Source organism: Canis lupus, chromosome 1, assembly GCF_003254725.2.
Source record: "Canis lupus dingo isolate Sandy chromosome 1, ASM325472v2, whole genome shotgun sequence".
NCBI lineage: Eukaryota > Metazoa > Chordata > Mammalia > Carnivora > Canidae > Canis > Canis lupus.
In genome coordinates this window covers 111,467,678-111,485,847 of record NC_064243.1, presented here as the reverse complement: position 1 = coordinate 111,485,847, position 18,170 = coordinate 111,467,678, and the positions used below count along the sequence as shown (strand labels likewise).

At 49.6% G+C, this 18,170-nt stretch overlaps 1 protein-coding gene across 10 annotated transcripts in view; it reads right to left on the bottom strand.

Moving 5' to 3' along the window:
* SMG9 (SMG9 nonsense mediated mRNA decay factor) overlaps positions 1 to 17,980 on the bottom strand; it is a 31,535-nt gene extending 13,555 nt beyond the window's left edge. For 4 of the 10 annotated variants that reach the window (XR_007410476.1, XR_007410481.1, XM_025424735.3 and 1 more), the window contains exons 1-14: positions 17,840 to 17,980; positions 17,014 to 17,145; positions 15,085 to 15,240; positions 12,562 to 12,636; positions 12,206 to 12,470; positions 12,015 to 12,112; positions 10,343 to 10,455; positions 7,092 to 7,203; positions 5,131 to 5,226; positions 4,627 to 4,712; positions 1,958 to 2,064; positions 1,121 to 1,228; positions 819 to 947; positions 435 to 579 (exon numbers count right to left, since the gene is read on the bottom strand). Coding sequence is in view for 3 of the 10 variants with exons in the window: in XM_025424735.3 (XP_025280520.1) it covers positions 435 to 579; positions 819 to 947; positions 1,121 to 1,228; positions 1,958 to 2,064; positions 4,627 to 4,712; positions 5,131 to 5,226; positions 7,092 to 7,203; positions 10,343 to 10,455; positions 12,015 to 12,112; positions 12,206 to 12,470; positions 12,562 to 12,636; positions 15,085 to 15,234 (1,484 nt within the window). In the remaining 7 variants the exon portion in view is untranslated. Of the gene's footprint in view, positions 1 to 434; positions 580 to 818; positions 948 to 1,120; positions 1,229 to 1,957; positions 2,065 to 4,626; positions 4,713 to 5,130; positions 5,227 to 7,091; positions 7,204 to 10,342; positions 10,456 to 12,014; positions 12,113 to 12,205; positions 12,471 to 12,561; positions 12,637 to 15,084; positions 15,241 to 17,013; positions 17,146 to 17,416; positions 17,662 to 17,722; positions 17,742 to 17,839 lie in introns of those variants that run through there. The other 6 variants (XR_007410480.1, XM_035712529.2, XR_007410479.1 and 3 more) reach the window with 5 other exon arrangements.
* Between the last annotated feature and the right edge of the window lie 190 nt (positions 17,981 to 18,170).

The window sequence follows — 18,170 nt, the reverse complement described above, 5'->3', positions numbered from 1 at the left end:
GAGGGAAGGTGGAGGGGGACAGTGAAGCTGTGCCATCCAGAGAGAGCTGGAGAATGCAGCTGCTGTGGGGGCATTCCAGGGCCTCAAGGCTTACACTCAGGGCCTCAGAATAAACCCTCCTCGAGCTTGACTGGGCTCACTGGTCCTACTACTCACCATCAAATGACACCTAGCCACAGGTGTGTGATGGTGCTACATGACATTTCCTTTCTCTTAGTCTAGATTTCCCCACTAGTAAAACTGGTAACAGGACTTAAACCCCACTGGCTACTGGGGAGGACTCAAGATCACATGAAACAGCACAATGCCTGGCATGGAAGCAATTACCACCGTTTCAGAAAAGGAAATAGAGATGTGGCGAGACCACTGAGAACTTCCTCTTGTCTGCACCAGGGTGGGGCCCTCACACTGACCCCTCTGCCAAGAGCTCTTACCAGTTCTTCTCCGTGAGGATCGTGTGTGACAGCTGTGGCCGGGCCATTGACATCACTTGACTCCGGAGCTTGCTCACCAAGGACTGGAAACTGGGGTGGCCGCGGTACCCAGGGAGCAGGGAGAAGAGAGGGCTGGAACCGGGTCCTGGACAGTTAAGGTTGGGGGATAAGGAGGTCAGCCTGGCAGGGAGGGCCTTTCCCTTCTCCTAACCATCTAGAATCCTGGGCTGAAATACCAGGAGTACCTCTACATTCAGACCCAGCCCAGCTCTTCCCGTACTTCCACAACTTGAAAACATGCTCCTAAGAAAGGGTCCAAGCACCTTAGGGACCAGTGTGGGTCTCTATCGTCCCAGACCAGACTCCCCTGAGGAAGAACCATACCTGCTCTTGGTGGGTTTTCACTCTCTGCCTCGCTGTCCATGAAGGGCACAAGGAACAAGTTGACCTCAGAGTCCAGGAAGTCCGGTGGGAGCCCGGGGAAGACATTACACTGTAACATGGACAGAGTACCTGGAGGAGAGAACCCATCAGCCTGCGGGTCCTATGCTGAGGGGCAGGGGAGGCACAGGTCTGATGATTGTCTAACTTGGGTCAGGAGGCCAGTGTAGACATCAGGGCCAGGGGACCAGATCAGGAATCGAGAGACTGTTGGCCAGTTTGGGGGGTGGTTCAGGGACCCTCACCCTTGTAACGCAAGTGGGAGTGAGCCATGAGCTGGTCAATCATCAGGTGCATCTGTCGCAGCTTTCGAGGACAGAAGTCCTCTCGGCGAGCTTTGTTCTGCAGGAAGACTGAGGGGTGGAGAGATGTGGTCCCGTGAGGCCGCTGGGATTTGGCTATGTGGACTTCCCTTCTCATGCCAAAGATCGGCCATCACCCCTGGGTTCAGAGCACTTGTAAATATTTACATGACATGTCACTTTGCTTTAGCACCAGGCCCTGCACGGGGTGATGCTGGGGACCTAGATAGGAGTCACAACTGGCTTCCACCCCCCCAGAGTCCCCAGTCTGGATGGAAAAGACAGAAGGGGATGATAGCCACAGGATCAGGAGTATGACAGGAAGGCCCCCAAGGGCCTGGGAGACAGGAAATAGAAGAGACCCCACCTAGGGTAGCATTAAGTGAACTAGACAGATCTTTGTTGAAAACAGGACATAGGTAGAGCATAGCTGAGCAAGGACAGAACTGGCAAAGGATTGGCATGTGTGCAGCTGAAAGAGGGAAAGAGCAGGGCACCTGGGGCCACTTGGGTTAAATCCACACTCACTCTGGAAATCTGTGGAGACACCAGGGCTAGAAAATTGGGCACATGTGGGTCCTGTCTGCAAAAAGTGCTCATTCTGATCAAGGAGCCAGACCCAGACTCTTGTACATGCCCTTGGTGGCCATGTGGGAACCTTTGAGGAAGGAGCAGCTATTTGCTCTTTCTTCCTCCCAGCTCTCCACCTCCCCTGTGCCCCTGGTTTTCACCCCTCATTCTTCCCCTGCCCACCCCTCCAGCCCCCAGAAAGTCTCTCACCCAGGTGGGGGTAGTACTCCGTGCCTTCATCGGAGCCTGAGGAGCTGCTGGACTCATGGCTGGGGGACGGGGTGGAGGGCTTCACCATCTCTGCTGTCTGGAGGAACCTGGGGTTTGGGGCCAAGGGTTGGTGCTCTGGCACTGGCTCCCCCTACCTCACAGCCTAGGGTCAGGGCTCCTTTTGTGGGTCTGATGAAAGCGACAACCACACTCAGATAAATGCTGCATCTATATCTATTTCTCACATAATTTTAGGGAATTCAGAGACAACTCTCTCAGACACCAATCTGTGGACCCATGCCAACTGTACGTGCCTTTTAATGAGTTTATGCTATTAAAAAAAACACTTCATTGTTTAAAAGCATTTGTAAGATCACACTAAAACTGAGTGGAAAGTACAGGGATTTCCAGATGCCCTGCCCACCCCCCCACACATGGCGTCCCCTACCATCAACATTCCAACCAACCTATGACACATCGTTATCACCTAAAGTCTGTGGTTTACTTAAGGTTCCCTCTTGATGTTGTGTATTCTATGAGTTTTGGCAAAAGCATCATGTATCCACCACGGGGTTTTACAATGAATAGTTTCACTACCCTAAAAATCCTCTGTGCTCTATCCACTCACTCCTCTCTCCCCTCCTAATCCCTAATCTTTTTACTGTCTCCACAGTTTTGCCTTTTCCAGAATGTCATATAGTCGGAATGGTACAGTAGCCCTTTCAGACTGGCTTCTTTTAGTTAGTAATATGCACTTAAGAATATGTACTTCCTCCATGCCTTTTCATGGTTTGATATAATATTCCAGTGTCTAAATGTACCAGTTTATGTATTTACCTACTAAAAGATATCTTGATTGCTTCCTAGTTTTGTAAATTATGAATAATGCTGTTTTATTTGTTAGAGAGAAAGAAGACAGAGACAGAATGTGTATGTGAGCTTGCAGAAGGGGGTGGGGGCCCACACTCAGCACAGAGCCTGATGCAGGGCTCGATCTTACAACCCAGAGATCACAACCTGAGCCGAAATCAAGAGTCAGAAGATGCTTTATAAACATCCATGTGCAGGTTTCTGTGTGGACCTAAATTTCAATTTATGCTATTTTATGCTATTCAATTTATGCTATTTTAAAATAAGTTTTCCAAATATGTAAATAGAATAAATCTGCTATCTGAAGTAGGGGATAATGGGACCCAATTAAGCATTATAGATATTCTCCTCATACAGACACAAACTGTATGTCATCCACAGTTTCAAGGAGTTCACCTGCTATGAAGCCCATGGCTAGGCTGTGCCATGTGCTGGCCCGCGTCCATGCCCCAATCAGAATGTAAACTCCACAGGGCAGTCTGTTTTTTTCACACTTGTGTTCCAGTACCCAAAACACTAAATGGCATTTGTAAATGTTCAATATATTTGTCATGTGAATGAATTCAAATACACAATAGTGGAGGTGGTGGTGCGGTGGCTGTCTCAGAAATAAGACCCTTAGATCTGGTCATGACAGCTGGCTCTCCCAGAAGCTCATTTTTACTGTTGGCCAGACCCACAGTTCACCACCACCCCCAGGATTCCTAAAATAAACATTAAGCTTCCATTTATCAATTGCTTACTAGGTATCAGGTACTGTGCTGAATGCTTTGAATTCTTTAACTCATTTAATCTGCATAAAATGATCTATGAGGAGCTAAGGAAAAAGAAGACACTCACCTAATAAGAGCTAGGGTTCAAACCCAGGGCTGCCTCACTTTGGAGATACCTGCTTCCCTTGGCTCAGCTCTCCCCTCCCCATGAGCTCCTGTCCCTTCCTTTTGTCTGAGTTCTGTGCCCAAGGCGGCTGGCCTCCACACTGACCCCCTGAGGGCAAGAGGAACCCTTGTGCCTCATGTTCTGAGCCAGTTCTTTCCAGGGCGCATTTCTAGAACCTCCAGCTGCTTCGGGCAGGACTCCTTCCCTTTGCCTACCTGCCAGGGTACCAACAGAATGGTACACATGCCTGGAGCAGATGGATAAGATGGACAAGCCAGTTTCCGATTATGCTACTCACTCAACAAATGTGTATTATCTACCTTGTGCCAGGCACTCTGTGAGGCACTCAGGACTCTGTCCTCCTGGGGCTTACATTCTACTGGGGGAGACAGACGGTAGAGATCTGTGATGTCTTGTCAGGGAGTGATAAATGCAATGAAGGAAAACACAGCAGATAAGAGGCAGGGAAGAAAGGGGGGCGGTACATTGTAAGATAAGGAACAGCCTGAGGTGGTCCAAAAGACATGAGGGAGGGTGTTTGAGGTCTGCAGGAAGACCTCTCTTTCCAGCTGAGGGAGGGACAGAGTGCAGAGATCATAAGCTGCATGAGAAATAGCCATGAGGTCACCAGGCCTTTAATGGAAGGAGTGAGGGAAAGTGGTAGAAGAGAAGGTCAGTGAGGTGACTGGGACTGTCCCGTGTAGGGGATCTTGTATGTAGGAAGACTGAATTTTATTCTGAGTGATGCATAAAGTCAGTGGAGAGCTAGAAGTGTGTGTATACTGGGTGGTAGTGATCCCTCCAACTCACATTTTAAAGAGGTCCCTGTGGCTGCTATGTGGAACGTAGAGATGTGGGCAAGCGGCTGGGTCTCTGGTCCCCATCTCTTGCCTGGCTCCCCCTCCCCACTTGCTCCTCACCTGTATAAACTGAGGTCTGTGAACCAGTCCTGGACAACGATCACCACATGGCAGACCGTGAAGAGGAAAGCAGCAATCTGGAGTGACTGCAAATGGGCAGGAAGGGACAAGAGAGTTGAAGGTCCCTTTTGCCCAGACTGGGGTCCCTGTTCCCAGGACTTAGCTGAGGGGGCAGCAGGACAAGGGCCTCAGAGCCTCTAAGCACCTTCTGTGTGCCCAGACTATCCTAGCACTTCCTTTATGGCCATCCCTGAGTTAGGCAAAGTAGGAATGATTACCCCCACCTTACACAGGCAGATAATGAGGCTGGAGGGGGAGGGGGGAGAAAATGCCTTTTCCAAGGAACACAGCCAGACAGGACTCTCAATACTGTTCTTTCCTACAGTTCTTGGGGCACCCAAGGCTCTTCATGAAGCAGAAACTAGGTCAACCCACCAGCTCTCTGTCACAAATCTTGAGGGGAAGGGTAAGACCTCTCCCCAAGGACTGGTTTGGCCCCCTCACCTGCATCTCAACATAGGTGTGGGGCAGGTTGTACTCTGGAGGCAGCTTGCGGTCATTATTGATAAGGTGGTCCAAGATGGAGGGGCTCAGGATGGGCTGCAAGGAAGAGAAGGTGTCAGGAAAGGGACTGGTGGCCAGGACCCTAAAGGTCACAACCACCTAAGTTGCACACATTGAAGGCAAATACCTCACCTCTCTCGGGACTAAATAAGGTCAGAAACATGGGTGGTTTCTCATAAGTGAGTGCTAGTCAGTGAGAGGAAGTGAGAGAACAATGTTTCAAAGCAGGTACACTTCTGCCAGTTCTTTTACAAAATCACCACTCTCAAGTGCCTCATGCTCAAAGGGAACTCTTCTAGTGCTAATAAATGTAATATTGACTTGAAGGAGTCATGTCCCTTCAAGAGCCTTTTCTTCTCTTAGTTGTTTCAAATGCTTTCAAAACTTTGCTATGATAATTACTTTGGTCAAAAAACAATGAATAGTGTGAAAACTGGTGAAGATTTAAAAATTGCATCAGTGGGTGTAAAAAAAAAAAAATCAGTGGTGAGTTCATCACCTTTTCTCAAAGGAACATTCCATTTAAAGACCATAAGAGTTAAATCGGCTTGGCAGTCTTATTGACTTCTTGGTGCAGTGAGTGGAATTCTTTAAGTAAGAGGCTTTTCCAACTGCTGGCCTTCTAAAACTCCCAGCACTCCATGCTCTATTCTGTCCTGTTTTAGCTCCCATTCTGCTCCATGTGGGTCTTGGAACCAGATCACAGCAATTTAGTTTGTTTTTAGGTCCCGGTGGCCCCTGCATAGGCCTGGCTCACAGATCTCACACCACATTTGTAGGTTTTCCACTCTCTGTGCTATCAATGCCTACGGTGACTAGAACTTTGTTCCATCAACATTCAGTGGGTACCAACTATGGGCCAGGCCCTGATCAACAGTGTTCCTCCTGGAAGAGCTCCAGGTAGATCAGGTGTGGGAGCAGTACACAAAAAGCAGACTGTGATAAATCAGTGCTGTGATGGAAGGTGCACATGGCACTGGTGGGTACTCTGAGGGGAAGACTTCTGGGAGAAGGCAATACCCCAGCGGAGTCTTCTGGGCATTAGCCAGGCAACAAGGCAAGGGGACAGTGTTCTTGTGGTCACGGTACTGCCAGCTAAGAGTACGAAGTATGTACTTCTTGTCAGGTACTGTCATTAGGACTTTACTTGTGAAGCCCTGAATGGAGCCTCACAAAACCCTGCAGGTAGGCAATAATATTTTTCCCACTAAAGAAAAATGAGAAATAGGCGGTTTCAGATAAAGGGAACAGGATGAGGACAGCCCAGAGGGAAGAGAGATCATGGTGAGGCCTTATGGTGTGTGTGGTGGAGCTAGAGCTACATCAGAAAGGGGAGACTAGAGTCTGAAGGAGGCAAGCCCTATAAGCCTTGAATGCCACACTAAGGAATAGGGACTCTGCCTGAGGGCAAGGGAGAACACGAGGAAAACTGCCAAATATATGACGGGTCAGTTCTAATGATAGTGATGGGCCCAAACATTAAATACGTGCCAGGTCTTATGCTAAGCACTTGGTCTGGACTGTTGTACTGAATCCTTGCAATGATCCTGTGAAACTGAGTACAATTACTGTCCCCAATTATAGACAAACTGAGGTCTGGGAGGGTAAAAAAAATTTGCTTCAAGTCACCCAACTGTTAAGAATTAAAGGCAGAATCTGGACATACACAGACCGACTCCAGGGCCCACACATTTGACCACTCTGCTAGAAGATTCTTTAGGCTACTATGTACAGAATGGATGGGAGGGGAGGGTGGCAAAATTTGATAAGAGACTAAAGGCCAAGAAAAGACACAACTTGGCTAAAACCACATGGAATCCAAGCAGGATTCTGGCTTATAAATACCCAGGGGTGGAGCTGAGTGTGGCATGCAGTAGGGTGAGGCACGTGGAGGTTGGCACCTGTGTGTCCAGGAAAACAATCCGCTCTTGGGTAATAAAGAAGTCAATGCCACTGGTCTGGTTGCCCCCTCGTTCCTTCATTTCAGCACTCTGGGCTCGGAAAACATATGCCCTGTGGAGAGGAACAGGTGGAGTACGTTAAGAGGTCTGGCTCTCAGCCTCCGACACCTCCGGAGTATGACCCTGTGAAAGGAGCATGTGGGACATGGTTCCTTCCTGCCCACAAAGCCTTCCATCTGTGGCCCCTGCTGTCTGGGGTCTTACATTTTATTCCATATAACTTTACCCCCACTCATAAGTAGGTTTGTTAACTCACTTAATGAAGTCAGCAACCTGAGGTATTTAAGAGTAGGGGTTTTGCTAGACTGCTGGGATTCAAATATCAGCTCTGCCTCTTCCTGGCTATGTGGATTTGGGCAAGTCCTTAATCTTTCTCTTCTGTTGCCTTATCTGTAAATGGGGATAACAACAGTCTCAAAACTTTTAGGGTTACTATGAGGCTACTATATGTAATGCCCTTAGGAACTTGCCTGATATGCAGTGATGTGTAACTGTCAGCTATTAATTACCAAGTGCACTTGTCACAGGCCAGGCGTTGGAGATACAGCACTGAGCTCTCCCCGCCCCCAGAGTGAGAGGCTGTTTGGTTGTAGAACTCAGTTCCTAGTTCTTTTCCTATGAGAAGAGTCTCCCTCAATTCTATCTGTGCTGGATGGGGAGACGAGAGCAAAGCAGGCAGAGCTGAGCCTTGCCTTAACCACTGAGCTCAACTTGGTCACATTCTGTGGCTTGGACAAAGAGATTATTTCCTCTTTCTAACTGCAAAATCAGGGTAAGAGTACCTACTTCTCAAAAGGTAACCCCCACCTCCCTGAAATGCTTTGCATGCTGTCTGACACAGAGCAAATATCCTCCTGCTTAACACTGTACAGAAGACCTCCTATGTACCAGATACCAGGATGTGGCAGTAAGGACAGTCTTGCTTCCATGGAGAGAAGGTCTACCTTCTGGTCTACCTTACAAATTAACAGCTATCAGTTAACTTCAAGTGGCAGGAAGAGGAGATGTGTAGCACTCTGAGTGGGGATAATTCAGATAGTAGAGCCAGGAAGGCATGCCATAAAAGAGGCAAATGACCACACTGAGGGAGAGAGAAGAGAGTTAATTAAGCAAATTTAATTAAGTTACAGAGGGAAGTGCAGGGGGGATGCAGGATGGGAGACTATCCCAGGCAGAAGGCAGGTGGTGTGTATGAGGCAACAAAGACCAGTGTGGTAAAAGCAGAGAACAAGGGACCCTGGGACCAAGAAGTAGGTACATAGGCCTTTGTGGGGCATGGCAAAGAGCTGGGGCTTTGGCCCATGAGCCTGGAGAAGCCCTGAAGACAATTAAGTAGAGAAGTGACAGGACTGGATGTGGGCTTTGAAAAGCTCCCCCTTGTGCTATGCTGTGAGGGCTGTAGGGTGGAAAGAGTGGATGACGACTTATAGGCCCAACACCCCGGGCCTCCCTTATCCTCTCTGACCTGATCACCTAGGACTTCCCGTCTTGCTCCCTCTGCTCCAGCTCAACAGCCTGCACGTCATTTTGCACATACACCAGGCAAGCTCTTGCTGCAGAGGCCAGCTTTTGCCATTCCCTGATTAGAACGCTCTCCCTCCGCCAAGTCTGCTTTTTCTCAGTGTCCCCCTTAGAGAGGCCTTCCCTGACTATTCGATTTAGAACTGTCATCTAGCGCCCATACCGCTTCCCTATAATCCCTTCCCGTGTGGTTATTATCTTCTAACATGTCGAGTAACTTATTTTGTTTGCTACTGCTCCTATTAAAATTAAGCCTCATGACGACAAACGTTCTTGCTAGTTTTGTTTGGCTGTATATCCCCAGCGCCCAGAACAGTGCCTGACACATCGTAAGCACTCAATAAATACTAGTTGAACTAAAGCAGGGAAACCAATAAGCAGGTTCTTGGCATCCTCCAGGGAAGATGTCAGAGGCTTAGACCAGGAGATAGGAATGAAGGGGAGAAGCAGATGAATTCTTAACCTAATCAAGAGACTTGATGGCTAGATTTGGCATCAAAGTCCACCATGCCACAGGATGACGCAGCTCAAAAAGACTAGGTAGGCCAGCAGGAGTCTCTCTAGCTCAGGAATCTGAACTTGGAGCTGAGGGGAAACTTTGCTATTTGGGGGATGCTGAGATGGAGAGTGCCATCTGAGAGAGCTGTTAACTGTTCCCAAGCACAGCCAAGGTGAACTTATGACTGAATAGAGAAAAGAAGAGATGGAGGTGACCTGGGAGGAAGGGAAACCCCCACAGCTCTGGCTCTAGTGGATGTATATTGTCACAATGGTGGTTCTTAACCTGTTCTGGGTCTCCATCAAGCCCCTCTAAGATCTGGTAGAAACTATACATCCTTTCTCTAGAAGAAAAGCGTGACTGCAGGTATGTGTAAAATTCTGCATATACTGTTAGGAGGTTTGTGGATATGCCCCGGTGCCCATCCACAGAATGCAAGGTTGTAGCATGGTAGTATTTATTATTTTATAAAAAAGATAAACCCCTATATATTTTAAACAATCCCAAGTGGCTACTACCCTTTCTCATTCCTCACTCTGAATCTTCCTTAATCAGACTGTACATGTTCCATCCTCCCTAGCCCCTTTCTTTTTTCTCCTACTCTCAGTTCTGGTTCCTAGTTCTTAAGCTCCTTCTTCCTCCAAATCCTCTCCTGTGATTTCATACTTTACTCTTCACAATCCTCCCCATCCTTCCTCAAGAATGCAGGACAGAACAGCTTCTGTTCTGCTCTAGAACCCATGGCCTACATCCAGGTCTCTTTCCCTGTTCTAGTTACCAGGCCTTATCAACCAATATCCTGCAAGCATTTGCTCTGTGTCAGGTTCTTGTTAACTATTGCCTTCCTGATATTATCCTTCAAAAACCCACTTCACAGATGACAAAGTGAGATATTGACAAGTAAAATGACCTGCCCAAAGTCAACTAGCTAGTGAGTGGCAGGGCTCAGAGTGAAGTCAGCTTAAATCAAAGCTGGGCTCTGTACCATTCCTGGGGCAATGCAGGGAGTGAGGAAAAGGACTGGTTACCTTGGAGCTACACAAAGATTTAGTTCAGTCCCTAATCATCCTCATCTGACAAAGACACTGAGGCTAAGGGAGGTGAAAGTCCTTTGGTAACACCATTTATAATCGCCAGGCCCACCCTCCTCCTGGCCTTCCACACCCCTTACCTCTGGTCCTCCTCAGGAGTGTTGGCCGACAACAATGACATGACCATGGACTTGCCTGTCCCCTGGAGGCCAAGGACACCGACCACCAACACATCAGTCTGATCCAACAGGTACTGGGGGAAGATGAAGGCGTGTGACTCTCGTAAATCTGTCAGTGGCTGGAGCAGGAGTGGGAGTGAGGTAGGGGAGGGGGCAGGGGTGGATACTTCTGTGGCTGGCCTGCCTGCCTTGTCAGATATGAAGAAAAACTTGGATGGCTTCAATACCCCAAGTTGAGCAAAGGGCCTGTGTATGAATGTGGTGGCACAAAGAATGATGTTGTGAGAATTCCAAGGTAGAGAAGAGCCTGGCAAGATCAAGAAGCTACTAGGAAATCAGTGCAGCTGGAACACGGTAGGAAAAAGGGAAACCTGACTTTGGTGAGGGGAAGGGGAAAGGCACAGAAATGAAGGGCAGGTGGAGGAAGACAGGACCATTGGAACAGACTCTTGGAGGGCTTTTGGCTTGGGGCAGGTTTGGAAAACAAATGAAAGCGTGAAAAAGGGAAAAGAGTGCAGGAAGGGGAGGTCAGTTCATCCTGGCTCTTGTCTGTGGTATTTAAGAGTCTTGGAAAATCCGGAGACCTTCACCTCTGGCCCACCAGTTCTGATGCCTTCCACCACCAGGGGGTGTGAGAGACACTCCTCAAGAAAAACAAAGAAGTCCTCAACTGGCTCCTTAGAGCCACCTGGAGCTTTTATTAAAAGGAAAAAAAAGCAGCAGCAGCAGCAGCAGCAGCAGCAGCAGCAGCAGCAGCTATTCTTGGGCCTAACCCTAGACACATTAGAGCAGAATACCTAGGGCTAGCCCTGTCCTATAAGAGCAGACACTGACCACATGCGGCCATTTAAGCTTAATTAAACAAAGCTAAAAATTCAGTTCCTTAATTATACTAGTGGATAAGTGCCCAACAGCCATGTAGAAGGAGTGTGTCTATCATACTAGATAGTGCAAATATATTCTCAACACTGCAGAATTCTATTTCAAGTGAAGGGTAGGCCTGCTAAACACCAGCTTTTGTTTTGTTTTAAAGCTCCCCAGTCGGTATCAGTGAGACAGTAGACGTACAAAGGCAGCAGGCCAGGTAATAAAAGATGGGCTTAGCATGTTGTCTTAGTCCAAGCTGCTGGGAGAAGGAAAAGAGACACACGTAGGAGAATCTGGGCAGGGATGTGGTGTGACGGGGCTGGGCGGAGACTGGAGCTAGGTAGGACGGTCCAGGAACGTGAGGCCTGAGCGAGAGAGCAGGGGCCACCAGGGGAGTGCCATTTAAACCAGTTATCACTGGTACAGCATGGCTTCCAACCAATTAGGAAAGGAACAGGAGCAGGGTCCAGGAGGCTGCCCTGCTGTGGGACGGTACCGAGATCCCAGGGCATCTGGGAGGTAGTGGGGAGTCCTTTCTTGCCAACCAGTATCAAACTATCTCAGTATTTTAACTACCAGCACAGCTGATCTAGTGGAAGCCACTGCAATTCAGTCCTGGGCAGGTGAGAACTTTGATTCCTTCTCTATCATCGCCTCAAAGCTGTCTAGTCTGGTACTATCTGGCAAGAGGCAAGAGTGGAGGTCGGGAGGTGGGGTGGAGGTGGCGAGATGTGGGACATGGAGACACAACCTCTCATCTCAGTACCTCAATGGCGCTGTCACACCAGTTCATCTGGTCGTCTACCAATTTGATGCTGTGCTTCATGCGTTCTGGGGGCAGTAGTTTGGCCTGGCCCACGACAGCTGGAGACAGGAGAAAGAAGGATACAGGATGTGGTAAGGGTCTGTGTGAAGGCATTCCAGCTCCCAACCAGATCCTGCCCGGCCCCAACTCACGGTCCATGGCTGCTGGTGCAGCAGTGCCCATGCCTCGGTTCTGGATCTGATACACAGGCTGTGTGGGTCTCTGCCCCTCCTTTTCTCCCTTGGGTGGTGCTGGGGCTGCAGGGGGTGCAGGGGCAGTGCCCTCGGGGGTTGAGGCATTTGTCACAGTTGCAGGCCCTTTCCCCTCTTCCCGTGGTTTCATGAGGACGATAGGCTTCTCAAGAGGGGCTGGAGCAGGCGGGGCGGCAGGGGCTGTTGGAGGTGGTGGCTGCTTTGACTATGGGACAGAGAAGCTTCCAGTCAATGGGAGAGATCACTGACCTAAATGCTCCCGGCCTCCCCCCTTCAGAAGATTCTTCCCTGCTCACCCGCTCTGCTGGAGGTTTTGAGAGGATGATGGGGGTTTTCTGCATGACTGAAGAGCTCGTCTCTTCACTGCCATCCTGTGGTGAGGGAGAGCAGTGACTCAGGAACAGCTCCTCTGGCTCTCCTGGACACTCCCGAAGGCCTTCATGTGCCAGGTACAATTCTAAATACCTTCATGTATTAACTTCTTCAGTTCCACCACCAACCCCGAGATATACATACTGTTATCTCCATTTTACAAATGAAGAGGCTGAGGTCCAGAGAGGTTGAAATGGCTTGCCCAAGGTTATGCAGTCAATAAGCAACAGAGCCAGGATTTGAGCCTTGGCAGCCTAGTTCCAGGACACATTTGGCTGCCTCTGCCAGATAACAAGACCAGGCAGGAGGAGCCAGGGCTCTGGAGCTAGATCTGGGTTCAAACTTGGCCCTGCCTTTTGTTGGCTGTGTGAACTTGAATAAGGAACCACCCTCACTTCGGCTAATTTCCTCACTTGGCCAACAAGGATAGAAGTGCTTCATGGGACTGCCGCAAGGCTGAAAGCAGATGAACTTGTAAACGGTCCACGGTCCATGAGGCAGAGGGGAGACAGGGGCTTGCTATCTCACAGATTCTACCCCGATTTTCCCTCAGCTCCACTCTTGTGCTTGCCAAGCCAGTGGTCTAATTCCCACACCTCACCCTCCTCAGGCTTCTTTTGACTCACCCCCAGGGTCAGCTTAATAAGGGGAGAGATTTGAGTTTGAGCCTTGTTCTTTCCTGGTTCCCTGAGGAACCTCATGAGAGCCATGAACCTTCACTGGGACTGTTTCTTCCCCATATACTGGAGAGACTGGCCTATGGTGAAGAACAAACAAGAGGGCATGAGAAGTACTCTGCAGGCAACAGTTGAGACAGAACTACAGGAGAGACTGTGGGCTTTCCAAAGGCCAGGGAGGAGGGAGGACAGCCGGGGCCGAGGCTGGGAGGGTAGACAGAAGATGGTGGACAGGAGATGGTATTCAGGAGGCACAATGTATAGCACTGGTGCCTGACAGGCGTGGGGTGGGGGTGTCCAGGATGATACCCGATGGGCTGTCATGGGTATTGGGAGGAAGTTGCTGAGGGCAGCAGGGGACATGGAGGGTGTGAGGAGGCCACTGACCAGTCAGGAGGCTGCCAGGGCTCAATGGCAAAATCAGAGACAGAGACAAGAGACACTGGAGTTGCTCAACCAGGGACTTAAGCTGACAGTATAGGAAGATGGGAATGTTCCTCAGGCCTGAGTGTGGAAGGAAGAGAGACCCTCTGTTCTCACCTGTGCTACAACCCAAGGGAAGGAACAAGCAAGAGCTGAGCTCACTGTGAACAAATTATTCTTCATGTTTGCACTTTTATGGTTCAGAAACTGGTCCCAATTATTACCGGTCTTCCACCCCAACAAACCTCTCAGAGGTGGGCAGGGCCCTGGATGAAGATCCTGGGGGGGGGGCAGGGACAGGTTCTGGCAGAAGTCCCCTAGGCACAGGACAGGAACAAGACAGGATCTGTGCCCTCGTCAAGACTCCGGACTCACCACCCAGGACACTACAGCACACAGAACAGGCTGGACTTGGGCTTAGCTGGATCTGGGTTTGAGTTCTGGCCCCAAAGCTTTCTGACTGTGACTTTGGGGCAGTCCCTTCTCTGAGATTCATTTTCTTTCATTAGTGGAAATCCTATCTATCCTAGGTTCTACCTCATGGGGTAGCTCAAAGGGTTCAGGAAGACCCAAATGATGTTAAAGCACTTTGCACAGTGCCAGCATACCACATGCTGCTCAACAGACAGTAACAGCTGCTGTCGTTATGGGGCCCGAGTGGCTCAGTTGGTTGAGCATGTGACTCTAGATCTCGGCTCAGGTCATGATCTCGGGGTCAGGGGTTCTAGCCCTGTGTCAGGCTCTGAGCTCAGTGCAGAATCTGCTTGTTTCTCTCCCTCCCCTGGCTTGCATGCTGTGCATGCACGTGTTCCCTATCAAATCAATCTTAAAGAAAAAGAAACAGCTGCTATCATATGACTCTTTAAAACATGAGCTTATGGCACCTTTCAGCTCAAACTCTCCAATGCCAATTTCATTCAGTGAAATCCCAAGTCCCTTCCCAGGCCTCTCAGGTCCAACGTGATCTGGCCTGAGTTACCTCTCTGACATTATCTTCTATCACCTTCCCTTCTTGTTCAGCCTCTGCAGCCACACTGGCTTCCTGGCTACTCCCTGAATATACCAGACATAGAGCTCAGTGCCTTCACATCTGCTTCATATCTGTCCAAGAACGCTCTTCACTCAGATTTTGTCGTGGTGTATTTCCTCACCTCTTCAGGGAGGCCTTCTCTGTCCACTTCATCTAAGACAGCTCCCTTTGTCACTCTCTGCCCTTATTCCATGAGGCCAGTTTTGTTCACAGACAGATGCCCAGCATTTAGATTAGTGCCTGGCACATGGCAGGTGCTTAAAAAACATTTGTGGAACAAGTGGATACAGGGATGCTGCCCTTGCCCACTCACTCACCCGTCTCTCTCTCTCCCATGGGGCAATGTAGTCCCTCTCCCGACCACCAGGGCCAGAAAGGTTCTGGGGGCCGCCAGGGCCAGGCTCCTTCCACCGCCGACGCCTCTCTATCCCATAGAGCCCAGGCTGACTATGGCCAGACTCAGACATGATTGCCTACAGAGAGAAAGAGGTTGATTTCAGGGTGAAGAGATGCTCTTAAATCTATCTGGCTTACCCTGGAGTAAGAAGGCACTTATTTTCCGGAGAGTTCTGTGGCTGTGGTAGTGATTGCCAGCTGGCTCAAGATCTATTCTACCTTCACTTCTTCCAAAAAAATTAAAACCCTCAGTTCTAAGCAGGGCACGTGGCTGCCCAGAACACACTTCTCAGCATAATTTGCAGGTAGATGGCCATGTGATTAAGTTCTTTCTGGCCAATGGTAGGACACCAGAAGTGTGTTTTGGCAGCTTTCAGAAACTTCCCTTCAGACACTAGAACATGCCTTTTGCCCTCCTCCTGGCTGGAAGGAATGTGGTGTGCAGGCTGGAGCTCAAGCAGCCACCCTGGACTGGAAGGAAGGAAAGAAGGCGTGGGAGAAAATGATTCAGGGGTCCCCTATTAACCTTATGTTGTCTACTTTTGGATGTATTGAGAAACAAATACATTTTTATCTTACTTGTAGCTAAAACTATTCCCAACTATTAATTACTTTGCCCCCAAAATAAGTATAACTCAGAGGGAGGGGGAGGGTCACATAAAAATGGGACATCTTCTTTCCCAAACTGCAGCAAACCATTTCCTTACAAATCAGTAACATGGTCCTCATTCCAACAACTATTGTTTTGATAACCGAACACTGGCATATGCGGGGCATTTAAGGGCCTATTTTCATCTGGTGTCTCACCCGGTGTCAGTCTGTTTACCTTCCATTTCTGATGGTCTGCCATCCCTCACACTCCAACGTCTCACCAGTGGTTAACCTAAGATGTTATAAAATGTACTGCTACCTATATAATCCACTCCCTATCATTTAACTATCTTTATTGGTCCCTCTAGGGAGTTTCCCCAGCTGTTTACACTTCTAGGGAAGTGTCAGAGTACTTAACAGTCTGTTTGCTATGAGGCCATTTACTATATAGCTCACAGGTCAAGTTAAACTGTAGTCTATGGACCAAATCAGGGCTGCCTTCTGTTTTTGTAAATAAAGTTTTATTGGAACACAGCCACATCCATCAATTTACACATTGTCTACAGCTGCCTTCTTGATACAATGGCGGAGTAGTTGAGACAGGCAGTGTGGCCTGCAGAATCTCAAACGATTTGCCTCTTTTTACAGAAAGTCTGCTGACCCTTGGTTAGCTCTTAAGTGCCTGTGAAATTATCCTATGAATCCCCCCCTACCCCATCCAAACAAACAGTGACTAATAGGTCCCTGTGCGAGACCCTTTCTCCAGACTGCAGTTAGGTGTTTACAGGATGTGGGAGTAATTTTGCTAGCCAGGCAGGGGCCTGTCTAGCTCCTCACTGCTCCAAGTGACCTCTCCTCCAGCCACAAACCGAGCTGAAGACTGCCTTCAGAGACAGGAGGGTAAGGCCTGTTTACACATGCTTCTGGAAAATGATCCACTCAGCACTTCAATGACTGTTTATAGTCTCTGAGGGAGATTCCCCCAGAAATTGGGACTCCTCCATTTGCACTTAAGTGTGGGTTTATACATTATTCTGGAGATGGCCCCACCCCCTATTCCAATCCTCGTGTCTCTTTTCTCTCCTCCACCAGGACTCCATCCAGCCTAGGGCTCAAATGTCTGTTTACACACCAAGAGGACCCCCTTCCCACACAGAAAATGTCCCTCTGCAGGTTATTCTGGGCACTTCCACAGTATTTGCCTCTACTTGATAGCTCCATGGGGGAGGGGGAGCTCCTCAGAATCTGAGTCCACCTACATGCAATCTGGGGACCTCCAATGTTTCCAGGCTCCTTTGCCGATTCTCTCAAGACGTTCTGAAGCCAGTCTGTGTTTATTTACAGGACTCTGGTCGGCGACCTCCTCGACGTCAGGAATCTACCTAGGCATTCTGTGGGGGAAGTTTCCTCAGCCCTTGGCGCATCTCTTCCCGTGACCCTTGCAGGCGACGCTCCCAGAACCCAAGTGTCTATTTGCACACTAATTCCTAACTCCGTATTTATGCCCACCCCCCACCCCCAGAACCTAACGGTCGATTCACACGATTTTTCTAAGGACTGACACTTAAACACGTGTATTTACAAGTTTTGTCCATGGGGCGCCCCCCCTACAACTTAGGAGTCTATGGACTGTATTCAGAGGGCATCGCCCAAATTAGGCACCTGCTTAAGAGGCTTCCTGTGGGGAACCCTACAACTTAAGTTTCCTTTTTACACACTATATGGAAAACCTTCCGCGTGTATAGCGTCTGTTTGTAGACCCTCTGCGAGCGTGTTCCCCAAACTTAAAGTTTCCCTTTAAACGCTATCGCTGGGATCTTTGCAATACTTCACGGCCAGTTTACAGGCCCTATTGGGCCCTCCCAGAACCGAAGTCCCTATTTACACATTATTCACCGGCCCCAACCCCCCACGCCCGCCAACCCGGTAATTTAAGGTTCGCTCTTGGCTCCCTACTCAGTAACACACCCGCCGGGGGTCAGAGCCACCGTTTAACGGTCGAAAGGGGGGCGGGGCCCCCAACGCGCCCCCGCGCCCCGCCCCCTGCCGGCGCACGAGCCTCGCGCGGGCTCGCGGGCCCCTTACCTAAGGCGGCTGCTGATTGGCTCTTGGGGCGCAGCGCTACGCGCGCTTTCCGTGACGGGGATGGTCGGGGGAGGTTCCACCACGAGCCACGGGCCTGTAAAGGGCGTCTGGGGGACAAAGGGCGTGGGACGAATACCGAAAAAGCAGGAATTGGCCACTCTGGAACCGGCCTAGGCACCCCGGAAGCTGCACCCAAGAAACGCAGGGCTGAAAGAGGAAGAGGAGGTAGCGCGGGACTGAGCTGAGAGCTGGACCGCCGGGTGCTGGCCTTGCGCATGCGCCGAGGGCTGGGCGCGCGAGAACTGAGCGTCCGCGCCGGGCTGAGCATGCG